At 45.0% G+C, this 27,517-nt stretch overlaps 1 protein-coding gene across 1 annotated transcript in view; it reads right to left on the minus strand.

The window, feature by feature from the left end:
• The window catches only part of LOC110212325 (rho GTPase-activating protein 7-like), a 112,489-nt gene extending 86,023 nt beyond the window's left edge, over nucleotides 1-26,466 (minus strand). The window contains 1 exon segment of the mRNA XM_020992334.2: nucleotides 26,228-26,466. Coding sequence (XP_020847993.2) covers nucleotides 26,228-26,372 — 145 coding nt within the window. The 5' untranslated portion in view covers nucleotides 26,373-26,466.
• Between the last annotated feature and the right edge of the window lie 1,051 nt (nucleotides 26,467-27,517).

A 27,517-nucleotide genomic window follows, 5' to 3' on the forward strand; every position in this document is an offset into this window, starting at 1 on the left:
GGGCCTGATGTAGCAACCACTTTGTTTTTAGCAACAGCTAAAAATGTTTGTCCTTTCACCCACAAGTACAGGATGGGGAGGGCAGGTCATCAAGGAGAGGAAAAGCTGGGTCGGGAGGGTCTAGCCACCCGTCAGCCTCCTCACGCTGCAGTTCCCTTGCTTGGCCCCAAGTTGATGGGGAAGCCGTGAGCACTGAGGACCCCAGATGAGACTTTGGGAAGCTGCAGGGTTCTAGTCAGTTTCCTTTCTCTATCATATTCCCAAAAGCACTCTCACACCTACCAAAGGCAGCAGGTCCCAGCCCATTTTACCAGGACCCAGCAGGCAGGTATAGACACCACTGCGGCTTTGTTTCCTGGAATCAGGAGATGACGGGGGTGCCAGGCAAGCGCCACTGGGGCCAAACTTCCCATGGCCTTGGTATGTTTCTACTGGCAGCTGAGGACCGAGATGCTTCTCTGAGTAGCTGGCCTGGTCCCCTCCGCCCAGGGGCATGCTGGCACCAGCTCCTACTGGCTAGGGGAGATTGTTAGCCTTTCAGGGGAGAATCTCCATCTCAGAGCTCTGCAAGTGCCACAGATCAAGGTTTGATTTATTGTTTTGTCGACTGACTTAAGAAGGTGATAGAGAAAATGTTGATAATCCAAATTATACTTACAAGTGTGTCTTCTGTACATCGTTTTTCCTCCAGAAAGCCTGTGGTTAAGGATTTATCAGCACATCACCGCCTCAGTCTCAGACACCTGCCCCGCCCCACCTCATTTAAATCCAAGTCACGTTCAAATAAAGACATTACCCTCGTGATACCTTTGGTCCTTTAAGGCTAAACAACAACCCCTTCCCTACCTCTGGCATATACTGGTGGGGTAAGGGACTGGACGCCTGGCATTCTTCTTGAGGAGGGGGAGGGGAAAAGGGTCAACAGGGGTCTGAGGGCCAGTGACCTGCATCATGGAAGCCTCATCTAGTTTTAGGAGAGGGTGTGACCACATCCATACAGATTAACAGAAGGAAGCTAAAGTTGAGAGGAGAGAGAATAATCATTGAAGCATCTGAGGTCTTGGGTCCAAAGTACCAGAAGAATCCCAGACATGCTATGACAATCATGATCACTGGAAAATTTAGATTTAAAGTTGTAAAGGGCCTGAGAGACCATCTGGTCCAAATCCCTCATTCTACAGAAAAGGAAATGGAAGGCTAAGGAAGTGAAGCCACTTACACAAATGTGCCCCAGAAGTTTCAGAAGCTAGATGTGGACCCAAGTCCTCTGCTGCCTTCCATTAATAAGTTTCTATATTATTATACCATGTGTTTGGCTAGAGAACGTACCTCCTCCTCCTCTCCAACCTGCTCCTCTGCCTTCGCCAGCAGTATCCCCTGACCCTTTTGAACTCCGCCTAGAAGCTTCCTTTACATGCTGTGCCTAGAGAGTGGAAGGAAGGACTGTTTCCGCTCCCACAATTAGAAGGAGTTATTCTGGTCTCTCTTTCCACAAGCTCTTTACAAACAACTGAGAGGCAGAAAAAGCTGGACATTAGGTCCCTGAACATTCAGTGCTGGGCTATCTTGGCAGTTGGAGGGTCTCAATGGTGCCAATTCCCAGGAAGGAACTCAACCCAATTTGGAGGTAGATGAGATATTAGACTCAGAAGCAGTCCAATTTAGTGGGTAAACTAGCACACTGCAAACAGACTGATGCTCGTTTTGGCTCTACCTATGACTTGCTGTATAATCTTGTAAGGCTTATGCAAAGCCTCAGTTTCCTCACGTATATATGTAATACACATTAAAATAGAGGGGGAAATGAATTGCAAAATTCAAGATATGGAGGAGACCTCAAAGTAGTCCAACGGGAATCCCTATTAGAACATATTTGACAAATGGTCATCCAATCTTTTCCCGAAGCCCTCCGAGGAGGGACCCACTATACCTCCCAAGACCACCTATTCTACTTGCGACAGCTAGGTGGCACAACGGAGCACTGGGCCCGGAATCAGGACGATCGGAGTTCAAGTGACCTGGACAAATCACTCAACCTCAGTTTCCCCAGCTGTAAAATGGGGATAATAATAGCACCCACCTTGCAAGGTTGTGAGGATAAAATGAGGTAATATATGTAAGGTGCCCGGCACATAGTAAGTGCTATATAAATGTTAGCTATCACCATTCTTATTGTGGATAGCTCCCCTTTCTCAGAAGTTTTTTCCTGACATTAGGCCTGAACCTGTTCCTCTGAAACTTCCACTCTGGTTTTGATCTCTGAGGCCAAACATGAAATCCAGTCCTTCACACACACAGATACTTGAACAGAGCTACCATGGCTCCCACAGCCTCCACATCTCTTCTCCAGGATAAACATCACTCATTCCTTCAAGTTATCCTCCTGGGAAATGTAAGCTCCAACTTTCTCCCTTAAGTTTCAGCCTTGAGGTTGATCACCTCTGAGTTGTCAGAAAAAAAAAGCTACTCTGCACATCTAAGCAGCATAGAGAGATAGAGAGAGTGCTGGAGTTAGAGTCAAGAAGAGCTGGGTTCAAGTCCAGCCTGATATTCACTGGCTGTGTGACTATGGGCAAGATGCAGCTTCTCTGCCCCTCAGTGTCTTCATCTGTAAAATGGAGAGAACAACTTTACAATATTACTGCGAGAATCAAATGAGATTGCATACAGAGAGTATTTTGTAAACCCCAAAGTGCTCACTATGCGTCACCTATTACTGGTGCTCTTATTCACTTTGCTGGAGGCCATAATTTCCTCTGAATAGCAAGGACTGAAGCCTCATATCAAACACACAACCCACATGCAGCCTACAACACTCCCAAGGGCAGTTTGAATCAGATTAAAATGTAATTGGGAAATATTTAAATAAATCAATACAGCATAGATAATATTAATAGTTTTCCAAGCCAATATGTACCCCACAGGGATCTTTATGCATGGCTTAATGGCCCCTGTTTCTATTCAAATTTGACACCACAGGTCCACAGATTCTTTTCTCATACTAACCCCCAAATGTTGAGAAAACTGTAGTCCAGAGAATAATGCTAAGAAATCGAAATAAGACCAGGTCTTGTTCTCTACCTTTCACCTATTGAGTGCTGTAACTAGAACCATTGACCTGAGGCAAAGACCACACACCCTACCCAGGACAAGTACTGTTTACCATTGGGTGGTGGGGAGTGGGGAAGGGCATGGACAGAGATGCCACAGATCTAGTTCCAGGCCATAAAGCAGGTAGGAAACTCATCCCATTGGGTCATCTATTAGCTTAATATCATAACTTGGGTCTATACCATGCCCTATTATATTTAATCTCCGGGCTTGGGGTGATCATGAATCAGGGAAGAGAAAAGAAGAGGAATAAAATGGTATGATGAATTCAATGCATTGGGCCCTCACACACACACTGGGAGTGTTGGAGAATTGGGTAAGAATCCATGAGATAGGATAGGGAGGGGTACAAGATTCCTCCACTGGACTATAGGATTGGTTTCTTTCTTTTCTTCCATTGCCCTTGACATTTGGATGTTATAAGTGCCAAGCAGGGACTGAGGCAATTGGTAGCTGCTATTGAAGTCAGACTTGCCAATATCCATGTGGGTGTGTGGGGTCAAGCAACAGGTGCTATTGGATTGAGACTGTTGCATTACCATGAGGTCGACCAGAACAGCCAGGATGATGGCTGTGGTGGCCACTGCTGCGGTAGCCTGAAGCTATAGAGACAGCTGGCAGAAGACAGCTTAATATTGGTTTGAAGATATGATTGGGATTGAGAGAGGTAGCATCTTGAGTCCTATGACCGGCAGCTTTTGAAAATCCTTTTAATTAATGAGGAAAAGATTAATTTCTTCCACCAGTTTTGCCCTAATTTTTCGTGTTGTAACCAGTTACATGGAACTGGGGTCCTAGACACACACACACACACACACACATACACACACCCCTTTATGAGCTGGGGGTGTGGTACGGTTGGTTTGGGAATTTCCTCCCTCCACCCTTGAAGATCTGAAAGGATAAGTAGGAAGAGGTCTGGGAGATGGCTGAAGGACTATGGCTCCACGTAACATCGCTTAAATTTTTTCTTAATGTTTTAGCTATGTTCAAGAAATGTTGTAATCATAATATGTTGAGATTCTGAGTCCTGCAAATGTGGCAAGCTATAGCCAAAGAGACGAGTACCTAGACGCAGGGTGGCAGCTCTACAGTTGTAGATTTAATATTTTTGCTATTTTGATTAATATTCTATTTTTTCCTCTAGAGAACTCCAAACCTGAGTAGCAAGAGTTTGAATTGCTTAGCAACAGCCCTAAAATGAGTGCTTGGTGGTGGGTGACCAGCCTAGGCATTTGCAGGCTGAATGCTCCCTGCTGATCAGTAAGGATGCTGCAGTCTTTAGGAAATCCATCCTACACTTGCCCTAGAGAGAAGCTGAGGTGGCCACTGGACTGTTGCTCAAGAAGAGAACCACCTATTGGGCAACCAGATGTTGTACTCCCTTGCTGGATAATTAATAGAGTGAAGTGACACACTGCCATCCTGTGAACTTAAAACAGGCAGGTCATGACCATATTTGGACTGTTTCCACAGCAGAATGCCACAAGTTTCACAGATGGCATATGCAAAAGAGTGTAAAGAGAATCATACTCTTTGAACTAACTAGGTCCCAAGTTCTGCAGCTTCTATACTTCAGAACCTTATGTATCGGTAGCACTCTCTAAATTTGGCATCTTAGGCAAAGCCCAAGTTATCCCACCCTGGTTACAACTCTGTATCAAAACATGGTGGCAAGGTATCTGAAGGAAGGAGCCCTTTCCTATCTACCTACCACCTTATAACCAGACTGAGAATCTGAGCTTAGAGGACAGTGCCGGTCCCTTCTCTTCTTGCCACTACACTCAGCACTGCAGTCCCCACTGCAGGCTAGGGTCTTGTAGACAATAAATCTGCAAATACCTTTCATTCACTTCCAGGATCAGTCCTAGGCAGAAATATAACAAAGACAAAGGAGTCTGCATGCAGTACCTCGATGCAGAGTCATAGACTTGAAGAGAACTATTAGAGACTGAGAAGAGCCTCTTGAAGAAAGTGGGAGCTAAGTTGAGCCTTGAAGGAAGTTAAGAAACAGAGGTGAGGAGGGAAAGCATGTCAGGCATGGGAGACAGCCAGGAAAAAGGTATAGTGCTGGGAAGATTGAGTGCCCCAGGGAGGAACAGAACCAAGGCCAATGTTGCTGGAGCATACAGGAGAATCTAGAATGAGAAGATTGGAAGGGCAGGAAGGAGCCAGTTGTGAAAGGTGTTAAAAGCCAGAGAGAGGATTTTTTATTTGATCCTGAAGGCTCTGATTCCTTCCATTGCACCATGATGTCTCCCAGGCCTCATTTTATAGTTGAGGACCCTGAAACTAGAATGAAGTAAGTTGTTCATAATCACATGGCTAGTAAGCATCCCAAGTGGGTGGCAGCCACTTCTGGCTAGGTGTAGGTTTACTCCTGGCCTCCTTGTCCCTGGAAATCTTTACTTCTCTGAAGTAGATAGAGGTTGTTCATCTCCAGTTAATAGACTTGTTTTTTGTTTTTTTTTAATAACGGTCTCAATGTAATTGGTTTCCTTTGTCATCTCATGTATTTTATGCATTTAAAAACATGATTTTGAGAAGGGGTACCCAGGCTTCACCACACTGCCTAAGATGTTCATGACCCAAAAATAGATTAAGGACTTCTGAGAGAGAGAGAGAAAGAGAAAGAGAGAGAGAGAGAGAGAGAGAGAGAGAAGAGAGAGAGAGAGAGAGAGAGAGAGAGAGAGAGAGAGAGAGGCAGACCAGATCAGGAACTGATGGTGGCTTCAGCATCTTCCTGAGCCCTCCCTTGAGTATTTAGTCAGAGACTGGTCTAATGCAGAGTTTCTTGATATTTCAAGGACAGGAGATTTAGAAATCTGGCCAATTCCATCTGTGCCTGCTACTTCCAAGACAGATCCAGCCAGTTTTAAACAGACCCTTGGCTTTTTCCTGGATGGTTAGTATTCCTCACTTTGGGATGCTTCTTTTTGTATGCCCTTGTACAATGTAAGGCAAACAACAGAGACTATGTAGCTGTTGAATGATCTAGTAACATCAGTGAGTCATCATTATACCTATAACAACATTAAGTGGACCCCTCTCTGCCTGGTCAGAAAATTATATTTTTTGTGCCCCCTTGTGGTAGAAGTAACCCCACAGTACCATCATCACATTGCTGACAGTGTTGCTCACCTCCTAGCAGCCTTTCCCTCTTCCTCCCATCTCTCTACTGAGGCATGCTCGAGCTTTGGCATCAGATAACCTGGTTTCCTAAATTCCCACACAGGGAAGTGGTCAGATGTTTGGTACTTACAGGGAAATCTGGACAAACTCCAGTATAATCAGAAGCCCTTATCCAAAGAACAAAGAAAATAAAGGCTTCCCAAGCATCATCTAGTACCCACCATGAACATTCCCTTGCTTGGAGGGATCCCATTCTGCCCAGGGACCCCCAAGGACTCTTATATGCGCTCTTGATGATCTCATCTGCTCCCCTGGGTTCACCTATCACCCCGATGCAGAAGTTTTCTGGATCCTTCATTTCTCTCCTGAGCTCCAACCCTACATGGTTGTTGTTCAGCTGTTTCAATTGTGTCCAACTCTTTGTGACCCCATTTAAAGTTTCTTGGCAAAGATGCTGGAGTGGTTTGGCATTTCCTTCTCTAGCTCCTTTTACAGATGAGGAAACTGAGGCAAACAGAGTTAGCTGACTTGTCCAAGGTCATACAGTTAGTAAATGTCTGAGGCCAGATTTGAACTCAGGCCCCCCTGACTCTAGGCCCACTGCTCTATCCACTGTGCCATCTAGTTGCCCTTATATGAACATTTCCTTATTCCTGGAAGCTATTTTCCTCTGCATAGATCCCAAGATGTCATTAACTATTTTGGTTACCACCTCACATTACTGACTCAAATTGAGCTTACTGTCCACCAACATGCCCAGATCTTTTTCAGACAAACTGCTATCTAACCTTCTGCTCCCCCCTACTACGCTCGTGACATTTTTTTAAAAAAATTCAAGTGTAAGACTCTACATTCATCAATATTCAAATTCTTCTTAGATTCAGCCCAGTTCTCTAGTCTGACAAGGTCTTTTTGGATCTCAACTCTGTTATCCCATTCAGCTTTGGACCATCCACAGTTCTGATGGCCAAGGTATCTATAACTGTATCCAAATTGTTGCTAAACATGTTAACCAGCTCAAGGCCAAGTATAGATCCCTGGAGCACTCCAATGGGCACCTCCTGCCACGGCGATGTTGAATCATTAACGAGTACTTCTGGGGTCTGGGCACTACCATCCCAGTTACCCAGGTTCACAGTTCTGAAATAATTTTCCTCTCCCTCCTCCTTCATGTCCAAATCACTTGATCACTCTCATTGAATCTTCATTATCTGTCCCCTTCTCTCCATTCCCCCAGCCACCATACTAGTTCAAGCTTTCTTCATCGTTCATCTAGTCTGTTAAAACAACCTCCTAATTGGTTCTCCTGCCTCCATTCTCTGCTTTCTCTAACTCATCTTCCACCCAGCTGATAAAATGATATTTCTAAAGCACAGTCATGATCATGTCACCCCTTTGAAAATCCAGTGATTCCTAATTGCTTCTAAGATAAAATGCATACCCTCTCTTGGGCTTTTAAAGCCTTTCACAGCCTGACTTCCCAAGCTTATTATACGTTGCTGTCTTCCAACACATTCCACACTCCAGCCAAACTGTCCCATTTCCCCATGCATCACACTTTGTCTCCCATCCCCAGGTCTTTGCCCAGGTTATTCTCCAGGCCCAAAATGTGCTCCTTTCTAATATCCACTTTGTAGGATCTCCAGCTTCTTTCAAAGCTCATTTCAAGCTTTCTTTCAAGTCTCTTTCAAGAGACTCAAAAGTCTCCTCCATGTTACCAGTGTTCTCTCCCTACCCAAAATTACTTTTCTCTACTTAGTACATATTTTACATCTGCTTAGGATCATAGATCTAGTGCTGGAAGGGTTCTCAGAAGCCATCTAATTCAACCTCCTTATCTGACAGATAAGGAAACTGAGGCCTGAGGAGGTGAAGTGACTTGCCCAAGATCACATAAGTAGAGAGAGGGGCAGGATCCGAACTGAGGTCTCCTGATTCCAAATCCAGTGCTCTTTGCACTTCAGCACAGTTACCTGTGTATACACCTGTTCCCTCTCCCCACCCCCAAGAGAGTATAAGCTCCTTGAGGGCAGGTACTATTTTTGTTTGCACATTTTTATGCCCTGCATGTAGCATGATGTCTGGCACAGAGTCACTGAAATTATTTTTGAACAAGTTAAAATATTACCTCACAGTCAATGGGAATTTGAGTTATTGTCCAGAATGAGGTATATTTTAGTCCTGATGTCTTCCACCCTCCTCCAACCACATCTCTAGCATTGTTTCCAGTTCCGGGCATGACATTTTAGAATAGACAGCTATAAGCTAGAGCAGACCTAAGGGAGAGGGACCAGAATGGCAAGAGGATGGAAGCCATGACCCAAAAATATGGTTGGATAAATTGGGGATGTTTAGCTTTGAGAAGAGAAGACTTGGGGGGAGACATTACAAAGATCTTCAAATACGTGAAGGCTTGTAAGATATAAGGGGCAGCTTGGTGGCATAGGGGATAGAGTGCTGGGCTGGGCACAGAGTCAGGAAGACATGAGTTCAGATCTCAGGCACTTACTAGCTTGTGACCCTGGGCAAGTCATTTAACCCTGTTTGCCTGAGTTTCCCCATCTATAAAATGAGCTGGAAAAGGAAATGTCAGACCACTCCAGTATCTCTGCCAAGCAAATTCCAGATGGGTCACAGAGAGTTGAACATGACTAAATGACTGAACAATAACAATAACAACAAATATAAGGTAAGAAACAAAACAAACCCCTTAAAAATTACAGCTGTTTAACAATAAGCAGCCTGGCGCGTGTATGTGTGCATTTTGGCAGTGACTTCCGTGCCACTGGTAGTCTTCAAGCAGAGGCTCGAACACTTGGGGATACTGTAGTTAGGATTCAACCTTTGGGTATGATTTAGACAAAATGACATGTCAGTTCCCTCATAACTCCGACCCACCCATGATTCTATAATCTGGATCTTAGAGCTTTTGTCAAAGTGTTTTTTTCATATTTCTTATTACATTTTATCCTCGCAATAGTCATAGGATCACAGACTATTGATCTATGTCAATCATACATTAATCAAGCCAGGTAGAAACCAACATCTCAAGATAAGTTCCAAATGGGTATGTGACTTAGACATGAAGGGTAATATCATAAACAAATTAGAAGAGCGAGAAAGAAATGACCTGTCAGATCTATGAATTGGGAGAGAGTTCATGACCCAACAAGAGACAGAAAGGATCGCAGAAGGTGAAATGGAAAATTTTGATCACATAAAATTAAAAGGTTTTTGCACAAGCAAAACCAATGCATCTAAATCTAGGAGGGAAGCAAGTAAATGGGGGAAAATCTTTGTAGAAAATGTCTTACATAGGAAATTGATTCAGATGTATAAGAATAATCACCATTTCCCAACTGTTAGTCAAAATATATGAACAGGCAGTTTTCAGAGGAAGAAATTCAAGATATCAATAGCCATATGAAAAAATGCCCCAAATCACTCATAGTTAGAGAAATGCACATTAACATAACTGGTGGAGCTGTGAACTGATCCAGCTATTCTGGAAAGCAATTTGGAACTATGCCCCCAAAGCTGTTAAACCGTGAATACCCTTTGATCCAGCAATGCCACTCCCATGTCTATATCCTAAAGAGATCAAAGGAAAAGGAAAAGACTCATATGTACAAGAGTATTTATAGCAGCTCTTTTTGTGGCGGCAAAGAATGGGAAACTGAGGGCATGACCCTCAATTGGGGAATGGCTGAAGAAGTGGTATGTGATTACAATGGAATATTATGGTGCTGTAAGAAATGATGAAGGGAGGGGATACTTTCAGAAAAACCTTGGAAGACTTATATGAACCAAAGCAAAGTGAAGTGAGCAGAATCTGGAGAATGATTTATGCTATGACACCAATACTGTAAAGACAGACAGCTTTAATATTCTTAGAAACTCTGATCAACACAATGGCCAGTCGTTCCAATGCTACTCACTTCCACATAGAGAGGTGATGGGCTCAGAGTTTAGATCAAGACTTTTTTGGGGGGGGGATTAGGGGTGTGTGTGGAGGGACAAGACCAATGAGGGAATTTGTTTTGCTTGATTATATGTGTTTGTAGTACGAAATTTTGTCTTTCTTGTTTTCTTAATTGCAGAGGAGTAGAGTGGAATGGGAGGGAGATTATGACATATCTTTGGAAAAAAAACTATTAAATTTATAATAATAAAATAAGATAAAATAGGAAATAGGGGAAGCATTCCCTTTCTACCAAGAGATCAGCCAACATATCCACCCAAGGAGATGTCAGCTGGACACTGGCATTGGCGAGATGGCTCACTCTAATTTCAGATTATAGGGTCATCGATTTGGAGCTGGAGGGGATCTCAGACACCATCTAGTCTAGAGATTCCCAAACTGATTTGGCCTACCACCCCCTTTTCAAAAGGAAATTACTCAGCGGGCAGCTAGGTGGTGCAGTAGGTAGAGCACTGGCTTTGGAGTCAGGAGGACCTGAGTTCAAATCTGGCCTCAGACACATGACACATACTAGCTATGTGACCCTGGGCAAGTCACTTAACCCCAATTACCTTAAAAACAAAAAAGGAGGCATTTAGGAAGGCTAACTTGACAATAGACTCATAGGGACCTCATCAATCAATGAACAAGATGTAGTAAGCACCTGCTCTGCATTAGGCCTGTTCTACAGTTCAGCAACATTGGCTAAGAGTCAACATGATGTACAAGGACATTGTCTCTACAGTCAGTTGAGCTGGGCTCAGATCTAAGAGGGGCAAGTCATTTAACTTTGGACCATTGGATCTGAGATCCAGAGCTGGAAGGGCCCCACAGCTAACCATCTGGTCCAACATCCCTCTTTTGACATTTGAAGAAACTGAGGCCCAGAGAGGTAACATAACTTTCCCAAGGGCACAAGTGAGAAGTATAGGATTAGGACCCCGGACTTCTGAATCCAGAACCAGGGCTCTTTCCATGCTGTCTCCCTTCTGCGGGCCTCAGTTGCTTTATCATTAAAATTAGGGAATTGGATGAGACTATCCTTACAGTCCCTTCTCACTGTAATTCCTATGATCCTCTAAGCTTCCAACACCCTGGAAAGTATGGGAGTGAAGAACTGGAGGACATTAAAGGGTTAGTTACTCTTCTGATATTACACAGAGACTTTGGTTTTTGTTTTGGGACCTTCCCAGACAGGCAGCTGTGTGCTATTCCCTTCACCCACTGGCTTCCTTCTTCCCCCCTTTCTCTCCCCAAAGGAGGAAGGGATTCTGGCTTCTGCCTTGACAGCTTTCCAATCTTCCCAATATTGAGGCTGAAGGAACATATCAATAAGTGGACCTCTCCTTTTTTCTCTAAAATCTCCCTCTGGCATCACCCCACTCCCAAATAGAATAATCGGTTCTTAGAGCCCAAAGAGACCTTAGGGATAATCTAGTCTAAACCCTGATTTTAAAGAGAAAACAAATCTGGAAAAAGTGAAGTGACTTATGGAGGGTCACTCAGTCAGCAAAGGGACTGGCCCAGAATTCAAACCCAGGTCAATTCCAAGTCTAATGCTCCATCCACTGAGCCACCCTGCCAAGAAGGCTGGAAGGGGTCTCGATCTGCATCACTGGAGGGACCATTCGTATCGTGGATTCATGGAAGGGTTGAAGGCTGATAATAAAGACTTGATCACAGTTTTCAGTACAACCAAAACTACTTAACATTCAGCACGAGGGTCTGTAAGAGAGTCTGTAGAAAGAACATGAGGCTCTGCCACGTTTTTATTACCTGTGCGACCTTAGACAAGTCATGAGCCTCTCTGGACCTCAATTTCCTTGTTTCATCTAAACAGACTTTCTGAGGTGACATCTAGCTCTGAATTTGTGATCAAATGAGGCCTATTTTGATAAATATGTATTACTGTTCTTGTGTTCAATCATTTTCAATCATGTCCAACTCTCCATGACCCCATTTGGGGTTTTCTTGGCAAAGATACAGGAGCGGTTGGTCATTTCCTTCTCCAGCTTATTTTTAGAGATGAGGAAACTGAGGCAAACAGGGTGAAGTGACTTGCCCAGGGTCACACAGCTAGGAAGTATCTGAGGCCAGATTTGAACTCAGGAAGATAAGTGTTCCTGACTCCAGGCCCACCGCCCTGTCCATTGAGCCAGCTAGCTGCCCAATACATATGTATATCATTTGCCAAATGATACACATATTGGCAACTAGAAATGTAAAGAATGGCTGAAGCATTAGCTTTGTCCAGCTGGGAAGACAAATCTTGGAGACAGAGCCGGAACCAGGAATTCTTTCGGGGAAGGGGGGCAGGGAATAGGGGATGGGAACTGAGCAAGGCAGAGGCCAGTAGGTCTGGAGAGTTTTTAGCAGTGCACAGAGCCATTCCACAGCAGATGCAGCTGTGCCAGGGGAGGGGTCAGCCTGCCTCTCCACAGGACGGAATTAGAAGAGGAGGGCTGGGTGGGTGGGGGTTACATTTTCAGTGGTTTCACCACTGTGATAGACAGCTTAGTTGAGTTGGGAAATGGTACCTATCTTGGGGGGAAATTTCTCTGCCAGGGCTGGGGAACTTCACAGAACAAATCCTTTCGGGGTTCTGTGAAGTTTAGATTCAGTCAAAGGGCCGCACTTGAGGACCAAGAGGGCCACATGGGGCCTTCCCTCCATCATGCTGGTACTCTGAGGCAAAGCCCCATTTGCCCCATGTTAGTTACAGCTGCTTAGAGAGTCCTTGGTTTGGAATGCCTCTGCTCGATCGCTTGAATCCAGTCTTGGTCCAGGTCTGTCTATGCTTGGCAACACAAGAAGCTTATGACTTCTTCTCAGCTCCGCCCTGCATCCGGCTTCCAGTCCAGCTAAGCTTTCTCTGTTTCTTCCATCCTTTAGGCAGCAAGTTCTCTCATTGTTTCCCTCTGTGTCTTGCTGGTTTAGGCCAAAATGCATACCTGATGTGTCCTGGCTTCTGGGGTACCACCATCTATAGGAATCTCTAACTGAGAATGGCTGAGATAATTCCCAGCTCCCCTAACGGTGCACAGATGTATCTGTTTTCCTGCAGTCCCTCCAATATTTGCTATTTTCTTTCTTTGGTCTGCTTTGTCAATCTGATGGGTGTGGGTGGAACTTGGGAACGAACATAAAGCCTTCTGCCCTCCACTGGAGTACCAAGTTTCCTTTCATCTGCTAGGCCATGGAGAAGCCCTCCAGTCTGATCAGTCCATTGCTGGGGGTGAAATCCATTTGTATATCTAAACAGCCAGGATGACATCCTGACCCCAAAAGAGGCAGGCGAGTATAGCGGGGAGGGGAAAAAAAAACAACTTCGATTCACAGGACTTGAGCTCAAATCCTGCCTCAATTACTTAAAACCTGTGACTTTGGACAAGCCACAACCTCTTGGGGTTGCTGTTTCCTTGGTACAATAGTAGATTGGACTAGATGCCCTGAGGCCCCTTTTAGCACTAAAGCTCTGACCCCAAGGGTGGTACAGTGTGTCCCAGCAGCAGGCTAGGAATCAGGAGACTGAGCCAGGTTTGAATCACAGCCAAACGGGACAGAGAGGGTGGTGGGAGAAGGGAAAGGATGCAGCTGGAGGTAGGGAGACAAAGAAGAAGAAAACGTGAGAGGAGAAAGGGGTTGAGGAGGGGAGAGTAAGAGGCTGGAGACCAGAAGGGTAAAAAACTAGTTGTAGGGAGCACATTCCCCCTGCTGTCCCACCCTTAAACTCAGGATGACTCAGGCTTCCCTCCTCCAATAACTCGGGGACCTAGTGACTCCATTTCCCTATGGATGAAGAATCGGAAGTCTCTTTCCATCAGGGCAATATTTGGATTTCCTCCCACAGTGTTTACATTTTCCCAGGAGCTGATGAGCAGCCGCAGACACGGCATCACCGGTGTTAGTGACGATCCCTATTCTCCACCCAGCGAAGGCTCCGTCTAATCACACTCTTCCAAGTGGCTGTGGAGTGGAGAACCCAGCCCACTGAAAGGTGAGGGCAACCTTAGGAAGGGAGAGTGCAGCACAAAGAGAAAGGGAGGAGAGGGGAGGGGAGAGAGAAAAGCAGATAAGAGGGAGGAGGGAGAGGAGAATGGTGAGGGGGGTTAGGGATCAAGCGGGTTAGTCTTTGAGTGGCAACCACCATGGAGCCCCAAAGGGCAGACCTCTGGTCCTCTCCCCCAAGAAATTAGCCCCCTCCCCACTCCCATAACCTCACCCCAGATGAATCGAGTTTGCTTGAGTCCCAGAGACATTTCAATCAGCTGGGGCTGTTTGCTGCCAGACCCAAGAACACAGTGAGAGAAAACAGCTGTGAGAAAATAGAAAAGGAAAACACACATACTCATACACACACACAGGCCCTGGGACACTCCCAGGGCATCAGAAATAGCCCTGAATGGTACATAGTTCTCCCTGTTCTCGGTAACTCTGCATCGAGACGTCCTAGTCCATTTCACAGAGGGGCCACAAGAGTTTACTCTCCATTGGAGGCTTGAAAGTCAGGGTCCAAGGAACCAGGTGTGGTAGGGGGCCTGTACCCTCCTCTCTGGGGGTGCCTACCTTTATCCAGCCCTATTCTAGTTCCTCCTTAAGAGGCTCCTGGGACAAGCCCCTAGGCCATGAGGGATTAAAGCAAATGGAATACCCCTATTCCCTGCAAGTTTATCTGAATTAATCTTTGGGGTCTCCTGCCTTATTAAATATGGAATCTTTGCTGAGGACCTCGAGAGATGGGGATGGCCAAGGCCAAGGTGAGGTTGAGGCACCTCATTGCTATGTTTTGAACTTCATCTGACACTTCACTGCCTGCCACACTTCACAGGGACCCTTTTATTTATTCCATCGTAAGGACTTATGCTTGTGTGCCCTGCCTAGCCCGGCCCTCATGCTGTCTGCCCCTCCTATTCCCTGTTCTAACATCTGCTTCCTTCCCTGGCCACTATATAGAGCAGACCACACGTGTATATTTTCTAGTGTTTATAGACAAGGAAAGAGTATTTACAAATTCAGAAACAACACAGCCCTTCCCTACCCCTCTGTATTGTCCCCATAGAGCAATTCTACCTGTATAGCAATCCTACAAGCCATTTTCTCTGTTCTCTTGTATTTCCCAGAGTCCATCTCCATAACCTTCACGGTATTCCCCACATGGTTATCCCTCACCCCTACCATGCCCCCATATGCCAATGCTCCCTCAGACTTGGAATCTGAACTGCAGATGCTTCCTACCTTCCATTGGGGGACCAGGCTCGGAGGGCTGGTCAGACACTGCCCCGCTCAGAGCCCTCCAACGCTGCTGCTCTGGCTGTACTGAGAGCCCAGATGTTGTACTGCATGCAGACCAGGGAACGCAGCTGTCTGCCCTCCACTTCCCCTCCTTCCAGGCTGGGTGGGGAGAGTCGCCTCTGGGAGCCCCTGCCCAAGAAACAACTGCCTGAAACGCTTCCAAGCGGCTCGGCCGCCAAGTGTCTCTCTCCAGCCCCTCCACGGCCTCCCAGCAGCACGGCTGCCCTTCCCCTCGGCTGAAGGGAGTGGGGGAGGGAGCCTTCGGATCCTGACCCTTCCCAAATGACCCCCAGAGTAACTCTAGGGCCACCTCCAGCTCTGCTCTGTTGTTCAGGGCCGGGCTGAGCTCTCCTAGCGAAGAGGGGAAAGCACCCCAGCACTTATCGAACGTCAGAGAACGCCCCAAATGCGGTAAGTCCTTCACTCAACATCTGGAGTCCCCTGTGTCTGGACCCAGCATAGTCCCAGGAGGCTCAGGGAAATTTGGCTCTGATTTCCTGTTGCACAGGCTCTTTGGTGAGTTATCTTCAGCCTCTCAACCCTATTTAAAAGCATAGCACCGGAAGGGGCCTTGAAAATCATCTAGTTCAACTCCTTCCTTTTACAGTTGGGGAAACTGAGGCCCAGAACAAAGAAAGCAATTTGCCTGACGCCCCACAGCAAGTTAATGGGATGGGTTAGGACTAGATGCCAGATCTTCTTACTCTGAATCCCATGTTAAGAGTCTATTAAGGGTAGAAGATTGCTGGCTTGAATGTGCCTGTTACGACCTCTACTGCTCTCACCAGTGGACTCAACCTGTCAGTCAACAGGAATGCGGCAAGCATCTACTATGCACTGGGCTAAGAGGGCATCAGGACGAGTGAGACAGAATTTGCCTTCAAGAAGCTTCTGGTTCAAGGCGCAGACTGGAGGGATACACGCTCACAGACAAATCAGTAGGAGACACCCCTAGATGATGAGGCTTGGGGGAATACTGACTACTCAGAGAATCCAGAAAAGGTCTCTTCTAGAAGATGGCACTTGAGCTGAGCCTTGGAGGAAGCTAGGGCTTCCAAGAGGTAGGAATGAGAAGGGGGTGTGTTCCTGGCATCGGAGATAGCCCAGACAAAGGCATGGGGGGGGGAAGGAAGGGGAGGAGATGGAGTGTAGTGTACAGGAAACTGCAAGGAGCTCACTTAGGCTGGTGCAGTGTGTGTGTGTGTGTGTGTGTGAAGTGAGTGTGCGTGTGTGTATGTGTGTGTATGCACATGTATGTGTGCGTGTGTGTATGTGCGTGTCTGGGCTGTGCATGTGAATTAGACCATGCTTCATTCCACCCCTTTTCCACAGCCTCATCGGCTCCCTATACAGCTCAGTAAGTGGGCAGAGGCTGAGCCTGGAGCCAGGAAGACCTGAGTTCAAACCTGTTCTCAGACATTTACTAGCTCCATGACCCTTGGCCAGCCACTTGACTTGTCTGCCTCACTTTACTCAACTGTAAAATGGGGATTAAAAATAGCACCAATCTACAAGGTGGTTGTGAGGAGTAAATGAGGTAATATTTGTAAAGCACTTAGTCTAATGCCTGGCATATAGTAGGGGTTTAATAAACAAATGCTCTTTTCCTGACTTCCTCAGTATTGTCACCATGAACAATACCAGTTCTGCCATCGTTTCAAGCTGTGGCATGACAATCTACTTCCCGAAGGCCCGACTCCCTGTAACTTTCAGGTCTACGGTGCCCCTCCTGTCCACTACACCTTTGTGTATTGTTTTCTTTTTTAGAATATAGCCTCCTCAAAGTCAGGGCTGGCTTTCCTTTTTATATTTTTATTCCTATCAATTAGCATAATGCTCAGCACAGTAAAGAGTAAAGCTTAATTAATGCTTTTTGATGCATTTCATTCAACCAGTTAAGAAATGACCAGCATTTTGAGCGTGCTGAGGAGGCATAATGTTGTGTTATTAGACACTTCAGGGATAGCACCTGCCTGTCCTTCATTCAACAGGCATTTGGTTGTTTTTTGGTTTGGGGGTTTGGGTTTTTTATAGGACAATAGGGTTTAAGTGACCCGCCCAGGATCTCACAGCTAGTAAGTGATTTGAACTCAGGTCCTCCTGACTCCAGAACAGGTGCTCTATCCATACTGTGCCACCTCGCTGCCCCCTAACAAGTATTTGTAAGGCATCTACTATGTTTGTGCAAAGGGGTGGAAGCATAAGATCACACGCTTAGACCCGGAAGGGACCTGAGGGGTCACTTGGACCAAATCCCTTCATTTTACAGATCAGGAACCTGAGGCCCAGACAGGTCCAGTCACATGCCCAGCATCACACAGGAAGTATCAGAGTCAGAAGTTGAACCAAGGTCCTTTGTCTGGGAGGGAACAGAAAGATGAATGAGGCAGGCCCTATCCTCAAGGAGCACAGAATCTACTACAGGAGATGAGATAAATGGGCAAAATCCATCTTCCCACAAAGAGAGTATGGAAAAGATACTTACCCCTGGATGAGAGCCCCACTTTCCCAGGGCATAAGCAAATGCCATATCTATCCTCACAAAGATGCAGGAAAACGTTCAGCCGACCAAAGTCCATTTGCTTTGCTGCTAGGAAACATGCAGGTCACACACGCAAGGTCGTGGATTTTGAGCTGGACAAGATCTTAGAGGCCATCAAATCCAATCCCCCAGCTGAAGAAACGGAGATCCAGACAGGCCGTGTCGTATCAGTATGAAGTGACAGAGGGAAGATTTAAATCCAGGTATCTGGCTTCAAAAGCCACAGAACGCTCTGAACACTGAACCGCCCTTCCTCTCTGCACCCAGGTACCCTCCACTCACAGCCTCCCCTGCTTTACTGTTCAACTACAACGAAAGGTTAAGAATCTTTTTTTTTTTAAAGAGGCAATTGAAGTTAAGTGACTTGCCCAGGGTCACACAGCTAATAAGGCCGGATTTGAACTCAAGTCCTCTGGACTCCAGGGTTGGTACTCTATCTGCTGTGGCAGGTTAAGGATCTCAAGGGGGGGAAATGAATAAAAAGGCAAGGAAGGGGACCTAGTAATACCAGATCTCAAACTGAAGTGTACAAGGCAGTAATCATCAAAACTATTTGGTATTAGTTAAAAAGAAGAGGTCAACCAGGAGGAACAAATTGAGCGTACTACTACATACAAATGTACAAACAGTAGGTTTATGATGTTCAATAAACCCAAACATTGAGGTAAGGATTTAGTATTCAATGAAAACTTCTGGAAAGACTGGAAAGCAGAAATTAGGTTTAGACCAACATCTCATCACATAGACCAAGACATGTTTTAAATGGAGATACATGACTTAGATAAAAGTCACCTCATAAAAAAAAAATCAAAGGAGCAAACCATGAAATAGCTTTTGCAGCTACAGAGAGGGGAAGGGTAGATGAAAGTCACATCATAAAAAAAAAATAGAGGCACAAACAAGGAAATACCTTTTGCAGCTACAGATAATGAAAAAATGAATGACCAGTAACAGAGAGAGAGGATGAAAGCAAATAAAACGGACAGTTTTGAGAACCCAAAATTTAAGAGTTTTTGCATAAACAAAAGCACTCTAGTTGAAATTAGAAGAGAAGCCATTAACTGGGGGTAGGGACTTTGCAGCAAGTTTCTCTGATAAAGGTTTCATATCTAACATATGTAGGAAACTGATTCAAATATATCAGAACAAAAGCCTTTCTCCAGCAAGTAAATAGTTAAAGGATATCAACATACAGTTCTCTAAGGAAGAAATCTAAACTAATAACTATATGAGAAATTGCTTCAAATCACTAATAATTAGAGAAATGCAAATTTAAGCACCTCTAAGGTTCTACCTCATACCCGTTGCTTTGGCAAAGATGACCAAAAAAAAAAAAAAGGAAAATGATAACTGTTGGAAGGGCTAAAGGAAAACAATCACATGCATTATTTGCAGAGCTGTGAACTGGTCTAGGCATTCTGGAAAGCAATTTGCAATAATGCACCCAAAGTTACTAAACTCTGCATATCCTTTGACCCACTACTAGACCCACACCACAAAGAGATCAAGAAGGAAGAACACACAAAAGAATTAAAAAAAGAAAAGAAAGAAGAACACATATATACAAAAATATTTATGAGAGCTTTTTTGATTAAAATAAACAAACAAAAAACAACCCCCAAAATAAACAAAATCCCCCCTGCAAATCAAAGAAGTATCTATCAGTTGGAGAATAGATGAACAAATTATGGTATATGAATGGAATGAAATATTACTGCGCTGTAAGAAATCATAAAAGGGGTGACTTCAGAGAAACCAGGAAAGATTTGTGTCAACTGATGCATAGTGAAGTGAGCAGAACCAGGAGAAAAATTTATAACACCAACATTGTAAAGAAAAACAACTTTGATAAGTGTACAAACTCTTGTCAATACAATTACCAACCATGAATTCAGCAGAAAAATCCATCCTACACCTTTCATTTTAACTAATTATTCTTGCAAACTAAGTGCTCAATTGGGTTGTTTCTATATATACTATACTATATAGGGTGAAAGTGTTGCTAACACCCTCTAATTTAGGGTGCCCTGGGGCAAAATTCCAATCACCCTCTTAATTAGGCCTCTGGGAAAATTCTAAAATCAGCTTCTCAGTGTTCTGGGACAAGAGATGGTATTCTCATGGAGCAAGAGGGAGTTAGACAATCTGGCCTGTCTAGGACTCGAGATAGCCCATAAGAGACCCAGGGGACTATAGCTAGATGGAATAGTTTAGAAGCCAAGTACCATCAATTATTGGGCTGGGTAGCTTTCTTTTTATTTAGACTTCCGATTAGTAGTAGTAATAATAATGATGATACTAACATTTGTATAGTGCATATTATGTTCCAAGACTGCATAATTATCTCATTTGCTCCTCACAATTCTGGAAGGTAGGTGTTATTATTATCCTCATTTTACAGATGAGGAAATGGAGGTAAACAGGTTAAGTGACTTGCCCAGGGTCACATAGTTAGTAGGTATCTGAGGCTGTATTTGAACCCAGGTCTTCCTGACTCCAGGCCCAGCTCTCTATCTTCTGCACCACATATCCCCAATGATCTCACTTTGATGAATTGTTTCTAAATTTTATATACATATACTTTTACATTATCAATAAATCCTAGAAAAAGCATGATTGTGTTCTGTAGTGTATAGCAGTGGGAACAAGAAGGAAGGAAGGAAGTAGATGCTAGAAACAGGCACCAGATGGGGTGACAGCAGCAGAGAACAGGATGGGGAATGAGGTATAGGGTACAGGAGATTTCTGAAACTAAGAAGCTAAAAGCAGGCCACAAGGCTCTAGGCCTTGACTTGGGATTCAATGATCAGTAAAGGTTTAGAAAATAGGGAAAAGTCAAAGGCAAAGGCAAAAGTCCACTGGACTAAGGAAGAAAAGCAGGATGGTACAACAGAATATGCATTGATTTGGGGCCAGACCACCTGGGTTTGAACCCTCTCTGTCATTTACTTCCTGTGTGACCTTGGACAAGACTTTTAATCCCTTTGGGCCTCACTCATCTGTAAAATGAGGGCATTGGACTAGATACATAGGTTCCCAAAGCCCCCCTAGGGGGCATTGGAATGATGGGGGGAGGTGGTAGTAGCCTCAGGTGCAATTGGGAGGCATTGAATAAAAATAAGGGGGCTGTGGAAGCATAAGGAAAGAAGGGAACAGAAGAAAATTTTGAAAAAAAAAATTTCTACATGTTTCGTCTGCTGTGTGACAGAGTTAAAGTCGTAGTGATTACATCATTTTCAAATAAACCACAAAATGTGAGTTAGAAACCATCAGTGGTCCAGTCCACTTAACAAGCAAGTGTTAGCAGACAAGCCCATCGTGCATTGTCAGGAAGTCCAGCATGCATTGGCAGGAATATGTGCGTGTAATGACTTGTTTACAATATGACATTGTATGGTTACATGGCGCAATATTGTGTCATCAAAGTTTCAATGCAGGAAAAAATCCACAAATTTACAACAAATTATTAAATTTAAGATGCATCATTTTTTAAAATATATTTTATAATTTTTTGAAATGATGCAAATTAAAAAAAACATTAAAGGGTTAAAGAAAGTAGATTTCCAGGGGGACACTGAATAATTTATTTTTTGAAAAGGGGACAGTAGGCCAAATAAGTCTGGGAACCTCTGTACCAAAAGAAGGATTCTAAGGTACCTCCAACACCTTTGAAGAGCTGGTGGCCTGAGCAGCTCAAAAAAGGTCTAAAGTTAGAACCTCTTCTTTGATTTTTCCCCCAGCTCTTTATACCTGGTCTACACAGAGGCGATACTCTATAAAGGCAATGTCCTGAATATGATTCAATGAGGTAGACTGAGTCTTCCCTGATCAGAGTGAATATAGAAAACCCTTTCTATCTATCAGGTGATAACTACAGAGCCTGATCATGAACCAGTTCTCTCCATCCTTCAGGCAACATTTGAGAAAGGTAACAGAGAGACACTGTAGCCAAGTAAATAAGCACTGGGCCTGGAATCAGAATTTGGCTTCAAGTCAATAAACAGGCAGACAAATACTGGCCATGATCAAGTCACTTAACTTCTCAGTGCCCCCAGGCAACTTTCTGAGACTTAAAGTTAAAGACACTTGCTGATAGACATCCCTAGAGGGAAATTGCCCATCAAAAATAAATGAATGAACGAGTGAATAAATAATCTGTTCTCTATTATGAGAGGGACTCAGAAGAGGGACAATTAGAAGAAATATACTATACATAAATCTCTCCTCTAGGTATCGGGAAAGATTAGTGTAAGAATATATATTAGCAGCAGCTGCAGCCGGTGGTGTTTTAAAGAAAAATATCCCTTTAGCCAATTTCAGTAATTCAGGTATTCATCACTGTCACAGTCAATCTTCCTCTAAGGATTGCACTAACAGGGATTCTTAGTGTGTATGTATGTGTGTGTGTGTGTGTGTGTGTGTGTGTGTGTGTGTGTCTGTGATGGACCCCTTTGGCAGTTTGGTGGAACCTATTGACCTCAGGATTATTCTCAGAATAATTTTTTAAATGGATGAAAATACACATGATTATTCTCTCTCTATATGGTATGTGTGTATGTATATACGTGTATATACATACATACACACAGATACACACAAATAGATAGGACATCCCACCCCCCAAATCCCTGTGCTAGTGAGCAGTGGAGGAGCTAGGGCAGGGAAGAGATGGTCAGCTCAGTGCCAGCTGGAGTCTAGTCTTCATGAGTCTCTATGTTATAATGGAAAAAGTATTATTTGGAAAGTCAAGAAGCCTAGGTTCAAGGCAGACCTTGGTCACTAAACTAGGGAGCAAGTCACTTCACCATTTTGCTTCCCCATTTCCCCATTTGTAAAAGAGGGATAGCAATGTCTGCCTTAGCTCCTTCACAGGGCTGTCATGAGGTTCTGCAAACATATGTACAGATAAGCTTTTCAAAGTATGAGGTAGTAAATAAAACAAGATATTATTTTGAAAAATACTCATTGCCATTTCTTCAGCTAATCCCAATATTCTCAGTATGACAGCTTTTGTGCATCGCTAGCATCCCCTCCATATCGAGCACATTTAGTGGACTCCTTACAGCATACTTAGAGGAAGAGGTATCCAAGAGTCCCATAGAATGCACTGGCCTGGAAGGGTCACAATCTGCGACATGGAGATGAACAATAGAATGTGAGCTACAGGAGAATAGAGATAGTTTTGGTTTTTGTCCTTGTAACTCCAAATACCGAGCACTGGGCCTGGCGCATAGTAGACACCAAGCAAAAGCCTGCTGATTAATGGATAGATCATAGATCCTAGCTGAGCATGTGAGTATCTTTATTGACTATACAACACTGGAGAACACAATGGCTACTATGGTCCCCAAGCAGGGACCAAAGCAAAGCCATCCAAAAGCTTTGTCCTTCCCATTGCTCTTCCCACCCCAACTCCCAGCTCTCTTTGCAGCTAGAATAGGATCTCCCAGGTGTATTGTTAAGGAGTACAGCCTTGGCCACAGAAATCTTGGATTTCCAGGGACCCAGCGGTGCCTAGGCCAGCTAGTCCTACAGACAGTCTTCTTCCATGTTGACATGATTTCCTTTTTTAAAGCCACAACTTCTGTGTCTGGGGAGGTGGCAGGGAGGAGGACCCTCATCCAGTCTCTCCACCAACTGCTGTGCCAATAATCCCCAAGCAGCCAGGAAGACCTCAGAGATAAAAGCAGAATACTCTCTCCAACTGAAAGTTGCGGTTATTATGGAAAAGATGGAGATACTGGCTAGCTAAGATGACAGTTAGTTGGATACTGAGCTGGCTCAGTAGCTGGACCCAAAGAATATCCATGAATCAACTTGAAGGAGGTGTCTGGTGCAGTACCCAAGATATCCAAATGGGCTCTATGCTATTTAACAATTTTTTAACTACCTAGATAAAACCACAGATGATATGCTTATCAAATTTGCAGGTGCCGCATTGATACAAATTTGCACCAAGCTGGGAGGAAGTGCTATCACACCAGAAGATAGGATTCCAGAAAAGAAAAAAAAAAGCCTAGAATGTTGAGTTAAATCTCAGAAGAGGAAATGTAATAGGGGCAGATGTAAATGTGTACACTTGGGTTCAAAAAGTCAATTAACAATTATAAGATAAGGGAGGCATGGCTAGATAGAGGTTCATTTGAAAAAAAACTGGGAATTTTAGTTGACTATAAGTTTAATATGAGTCAGCAGTGCAATATGGCATCCAAAAAATGTGAGTGAGAGACATAGTTTCTAGGACCTGAGAGGTGACGGTCCTACTGTATTCTACTTCTGGAATATGGTGTTCAGTTAAGAACACCGCATTTTAGGAAGGATATTGTGAAGATGAAGAGTCCAAAGGAGGACAACGAGGATGGAAGAGGGTCTTGAGAACATGTCATGTGAGTATGGCTGAAGGAACTGGGGGTGTTTATCCTGGAGAAGAGGGGGCTTTGCAGGGAACTGATAGCAATCTCCAAGCATTGAAGCTAAAGGGCTAGCATGTGGAAAAGGGATTGGACTTTTTTTCCACTTGGTCTCAGAGGAGAAAACTAGGAGCAATGAGTAAGCTGCAGGAAGGCAGATTTAGACTTGGTGGGAACACTTCCTGAGACAGGATAATTCAGGGGTAATTCTCAGAGGGAAGGCATTAAAATTAAGAAGGATTGGGAAAGGTTAGGAGGTGGGACTTTAACTGGGACTTGAAGAAAGCCAGGAAAGCTGAGAGGCAAGAGACATAGAAATGGGGGGTTACAGTTATGGGGGACAGTCAGCGAAAATTCTCAGACTGGGGAGATGGAGGCAGTGTTCGAGGAAGACCAGTGTCACTGGGTCACAGAATATGCGGAGAAGGGCAAAGTATGTGACTGGAAAGGTAGGAAAGCGGCAACCACACTAATAACCTGCAATCACATACAGACTTAGGTTAGCCTTAGAGGAGAACTTCCTGATAGTAAGAGCTGGCTTTAGGAAATTAGGCCAGAGGCCAAACGAGGAAGTTCTCTTATTCCTGGAGAACATGCCATGTGCCTGACAGCACTGTTCTAAACAGGGGGGGGGGGGGGGGGGGGGGGACAAGGCTTCATCGGATCCATTGGCTGCCTTGCAAACGTTGATCTTACAATTTACGCCATCCAGGCAGAGCCTCTTGGGGCCTGTACATCGTCGCGGCTGACGCAGCCACCTTATGCTCTTGAGGGGGCCCCAACCCCTTTCTATCCCTGACAGCCGCAAGGCCACTGGCCGGCTGGCCTGCACAGAGTGGAATGCGGTCTCTCGGCTCTCAATCTTGCTCTGCTTACGTTTTGTTTCTAGGTTTTGTTGTAGCAACCGCCCGGGGCTAGCCAGGTATCCTTCCCGGACAGAGAGGCCCAGGGACCACACTCTGACGTCTGGCCCGGAGGGCCAACGCACTGCACATTATATCACCTTCCCAGCCTCCTCTAAGATCCAGAAGGAGGGAGGCATGAGGAACCCGAGCCCCAACTCTCTCACGGCCTGCCTGCTCAGACTTTGGCCCACCGTGCTGGCCCAACACCCCCGGGGCTGGAACTGAGCCTCCTTTTCTCTCTACAGAGAGTGGGAGGGAAGAAGGAACAGCAGGTACTTGAGTCACAGGCCAGAGCCAGAGGGGAGAGAATTCACAGGCTGTCTCGTCCAACCTCTTCTGGAGACTGAAGCCCAGGGAGTTTAAGTGATTGGCCCGAGGTCACCTAGGGTAGCAAGCAGCAAAGCTGAATCTTAAAGCTAAGTCTTCTGACTCTACACCAACTACTAGTCTTTCTGCTACCCCACACTGCCAGTCCTGGGCTAAAACCCTCTCCCAGTCCAGGGCCTGGACTCCTAAGGATCATCCCAGCTGGCTTGAGAAGGTGTCTCTTTCCTATTTCCAAATGCTAAACATATTTTCTACTACTTTGCCCATCCCACTTATATCAAGGCAAATTCCTTTCGCCCATCTGCTCACCCAGGCTAAAGTTATCTCATTCCCGAGCTTCCTCTAGAATTTTAGTTCTGAAAGATAAGAGCATTGCAATCAGGTGTTAGGATTACAGAATGTGTCTAACAGGTCTGTGGGGTGCTGCATTTCCCTCCTATGTTGAGGGACCCAGATTGGGCCTCAAGAGACCATAAGCCACTCAAATCTCTGAAGATCCTATGGGGAAGGCCTCCCCCCCCCAACCCCCACTGACCACCAGACTAACCTGTTAGCCTCCGCTCCCTTGCCCTCTTCCAGAACACCTCCCAGGCTCTGCTGGTGGAATCCTTGACATGCTCACTGAAGGCTCTCCGGAGCTGAGAGGATCCCCGCACACCCACCCCAGCTCCTCTAGCCCAGCGGAACTCCATCCAGGGAAGGGGTGGGGGGTAAGGATAGAAGGAAGCCCTGATTCTCTCAGAGAAACTCCCCCTGTCCCAGTCCTGCACTCCTGGCTCCCTCCTTTCCAGCTGGATAGTGTGCGAGGCTCTGGAGGAGATGTCTGCATACGATTAGTTAACACCCCTTTTGGGGAGAGAGAATGAGGGAGTGAGAGAGCAACTCCTTCCAAACTGCTGAGGTCAGGCTGAGCTGAGAAGGAAGTGGCTGCCCACTTGGGTCTCAAAGCCCCAGAGTACACACTGCACACTGTATCAACAAGCCAGTCCTTCACGGCCCTATGCAGAACAGATGAGTGGGGATCCCCAGGACAGCATTTCTTGGGGGAAAGGGGTGACTGCTCTGTGAAAGCACTCCTCTGCAACACCCCCCCCATCCTCTCTAAGGCCCTCCCTTTACTTAATCAGCTCCTCAGCTCTTTCCCTACTCATATCTCATCTGTTCACTTTTCCATTGCTCATGGCTACTTCTGTAATTTGATTTAGTTGCAGGATTTGTGGGAGTCAGGAACAAAAAGCATTCTTCACTTCTATTTCTTCTGATTTTAAGGGGTCCCCTCCTTCCATATTATTCCTCTAAGACCCCAGCTATATTCATCAATCATTTCAATTCACGCTTGTTGAACTGAATTCTCCATTTCTACTGCCACCACTCTTGACTGGGTCCTCATTGCCAGGATTACAGCAACATTGGCCTAGTCGCCCCCCTTTGTCTGTCTCCCTCCTCCAAGCCAGTTCTACACATGGCTGCTACACATGGTAATATTCGCAGTTTAAAGTGACATAGTGCTTTACAAATGGAGAACATTCTCACATTCAGGCCCTTCTTGAATACTTCGGCAACATGGGGCTAATGATCTCCCAAGGCAGCTTATTTCATTGTTGGAAAGCTCATAAGTTAGAAAGGTCCTATACTGATCATGACTTCTATACTCTGGCCCTCGTTCTCTCTGGAGTGATACAGAACACATCCAAGCTCTCTTTCACATGAAAGAATTTCAAACATTTGGGTCTGCTCTCATGTATCCCCTAATTTTTTTCTTTTCTAGGGCAGAACTTCTTCTCTTCCTTGAACCATTCCAAATATGACATGGTTTCCATACCCTTCATTATCCTGG

This window comes from Phascolarctos cinereus, unplaced genomic scaffold (assembly GCF_003287225.1).
Source record: "Phascolarctos cinereus isolate Bilbo 61053 unplaced genomic scaffold, phaCin_HiC Scaffold_2;HRSCAF=192, whole genome shotgun sequence".
Lineage (NCBI taxonomy): Eukaryota > Metazoa > Chordata > Mammalia > Diprotodontia > Phascolarctidae > Phascolarctos > Phascolarctos cinereus.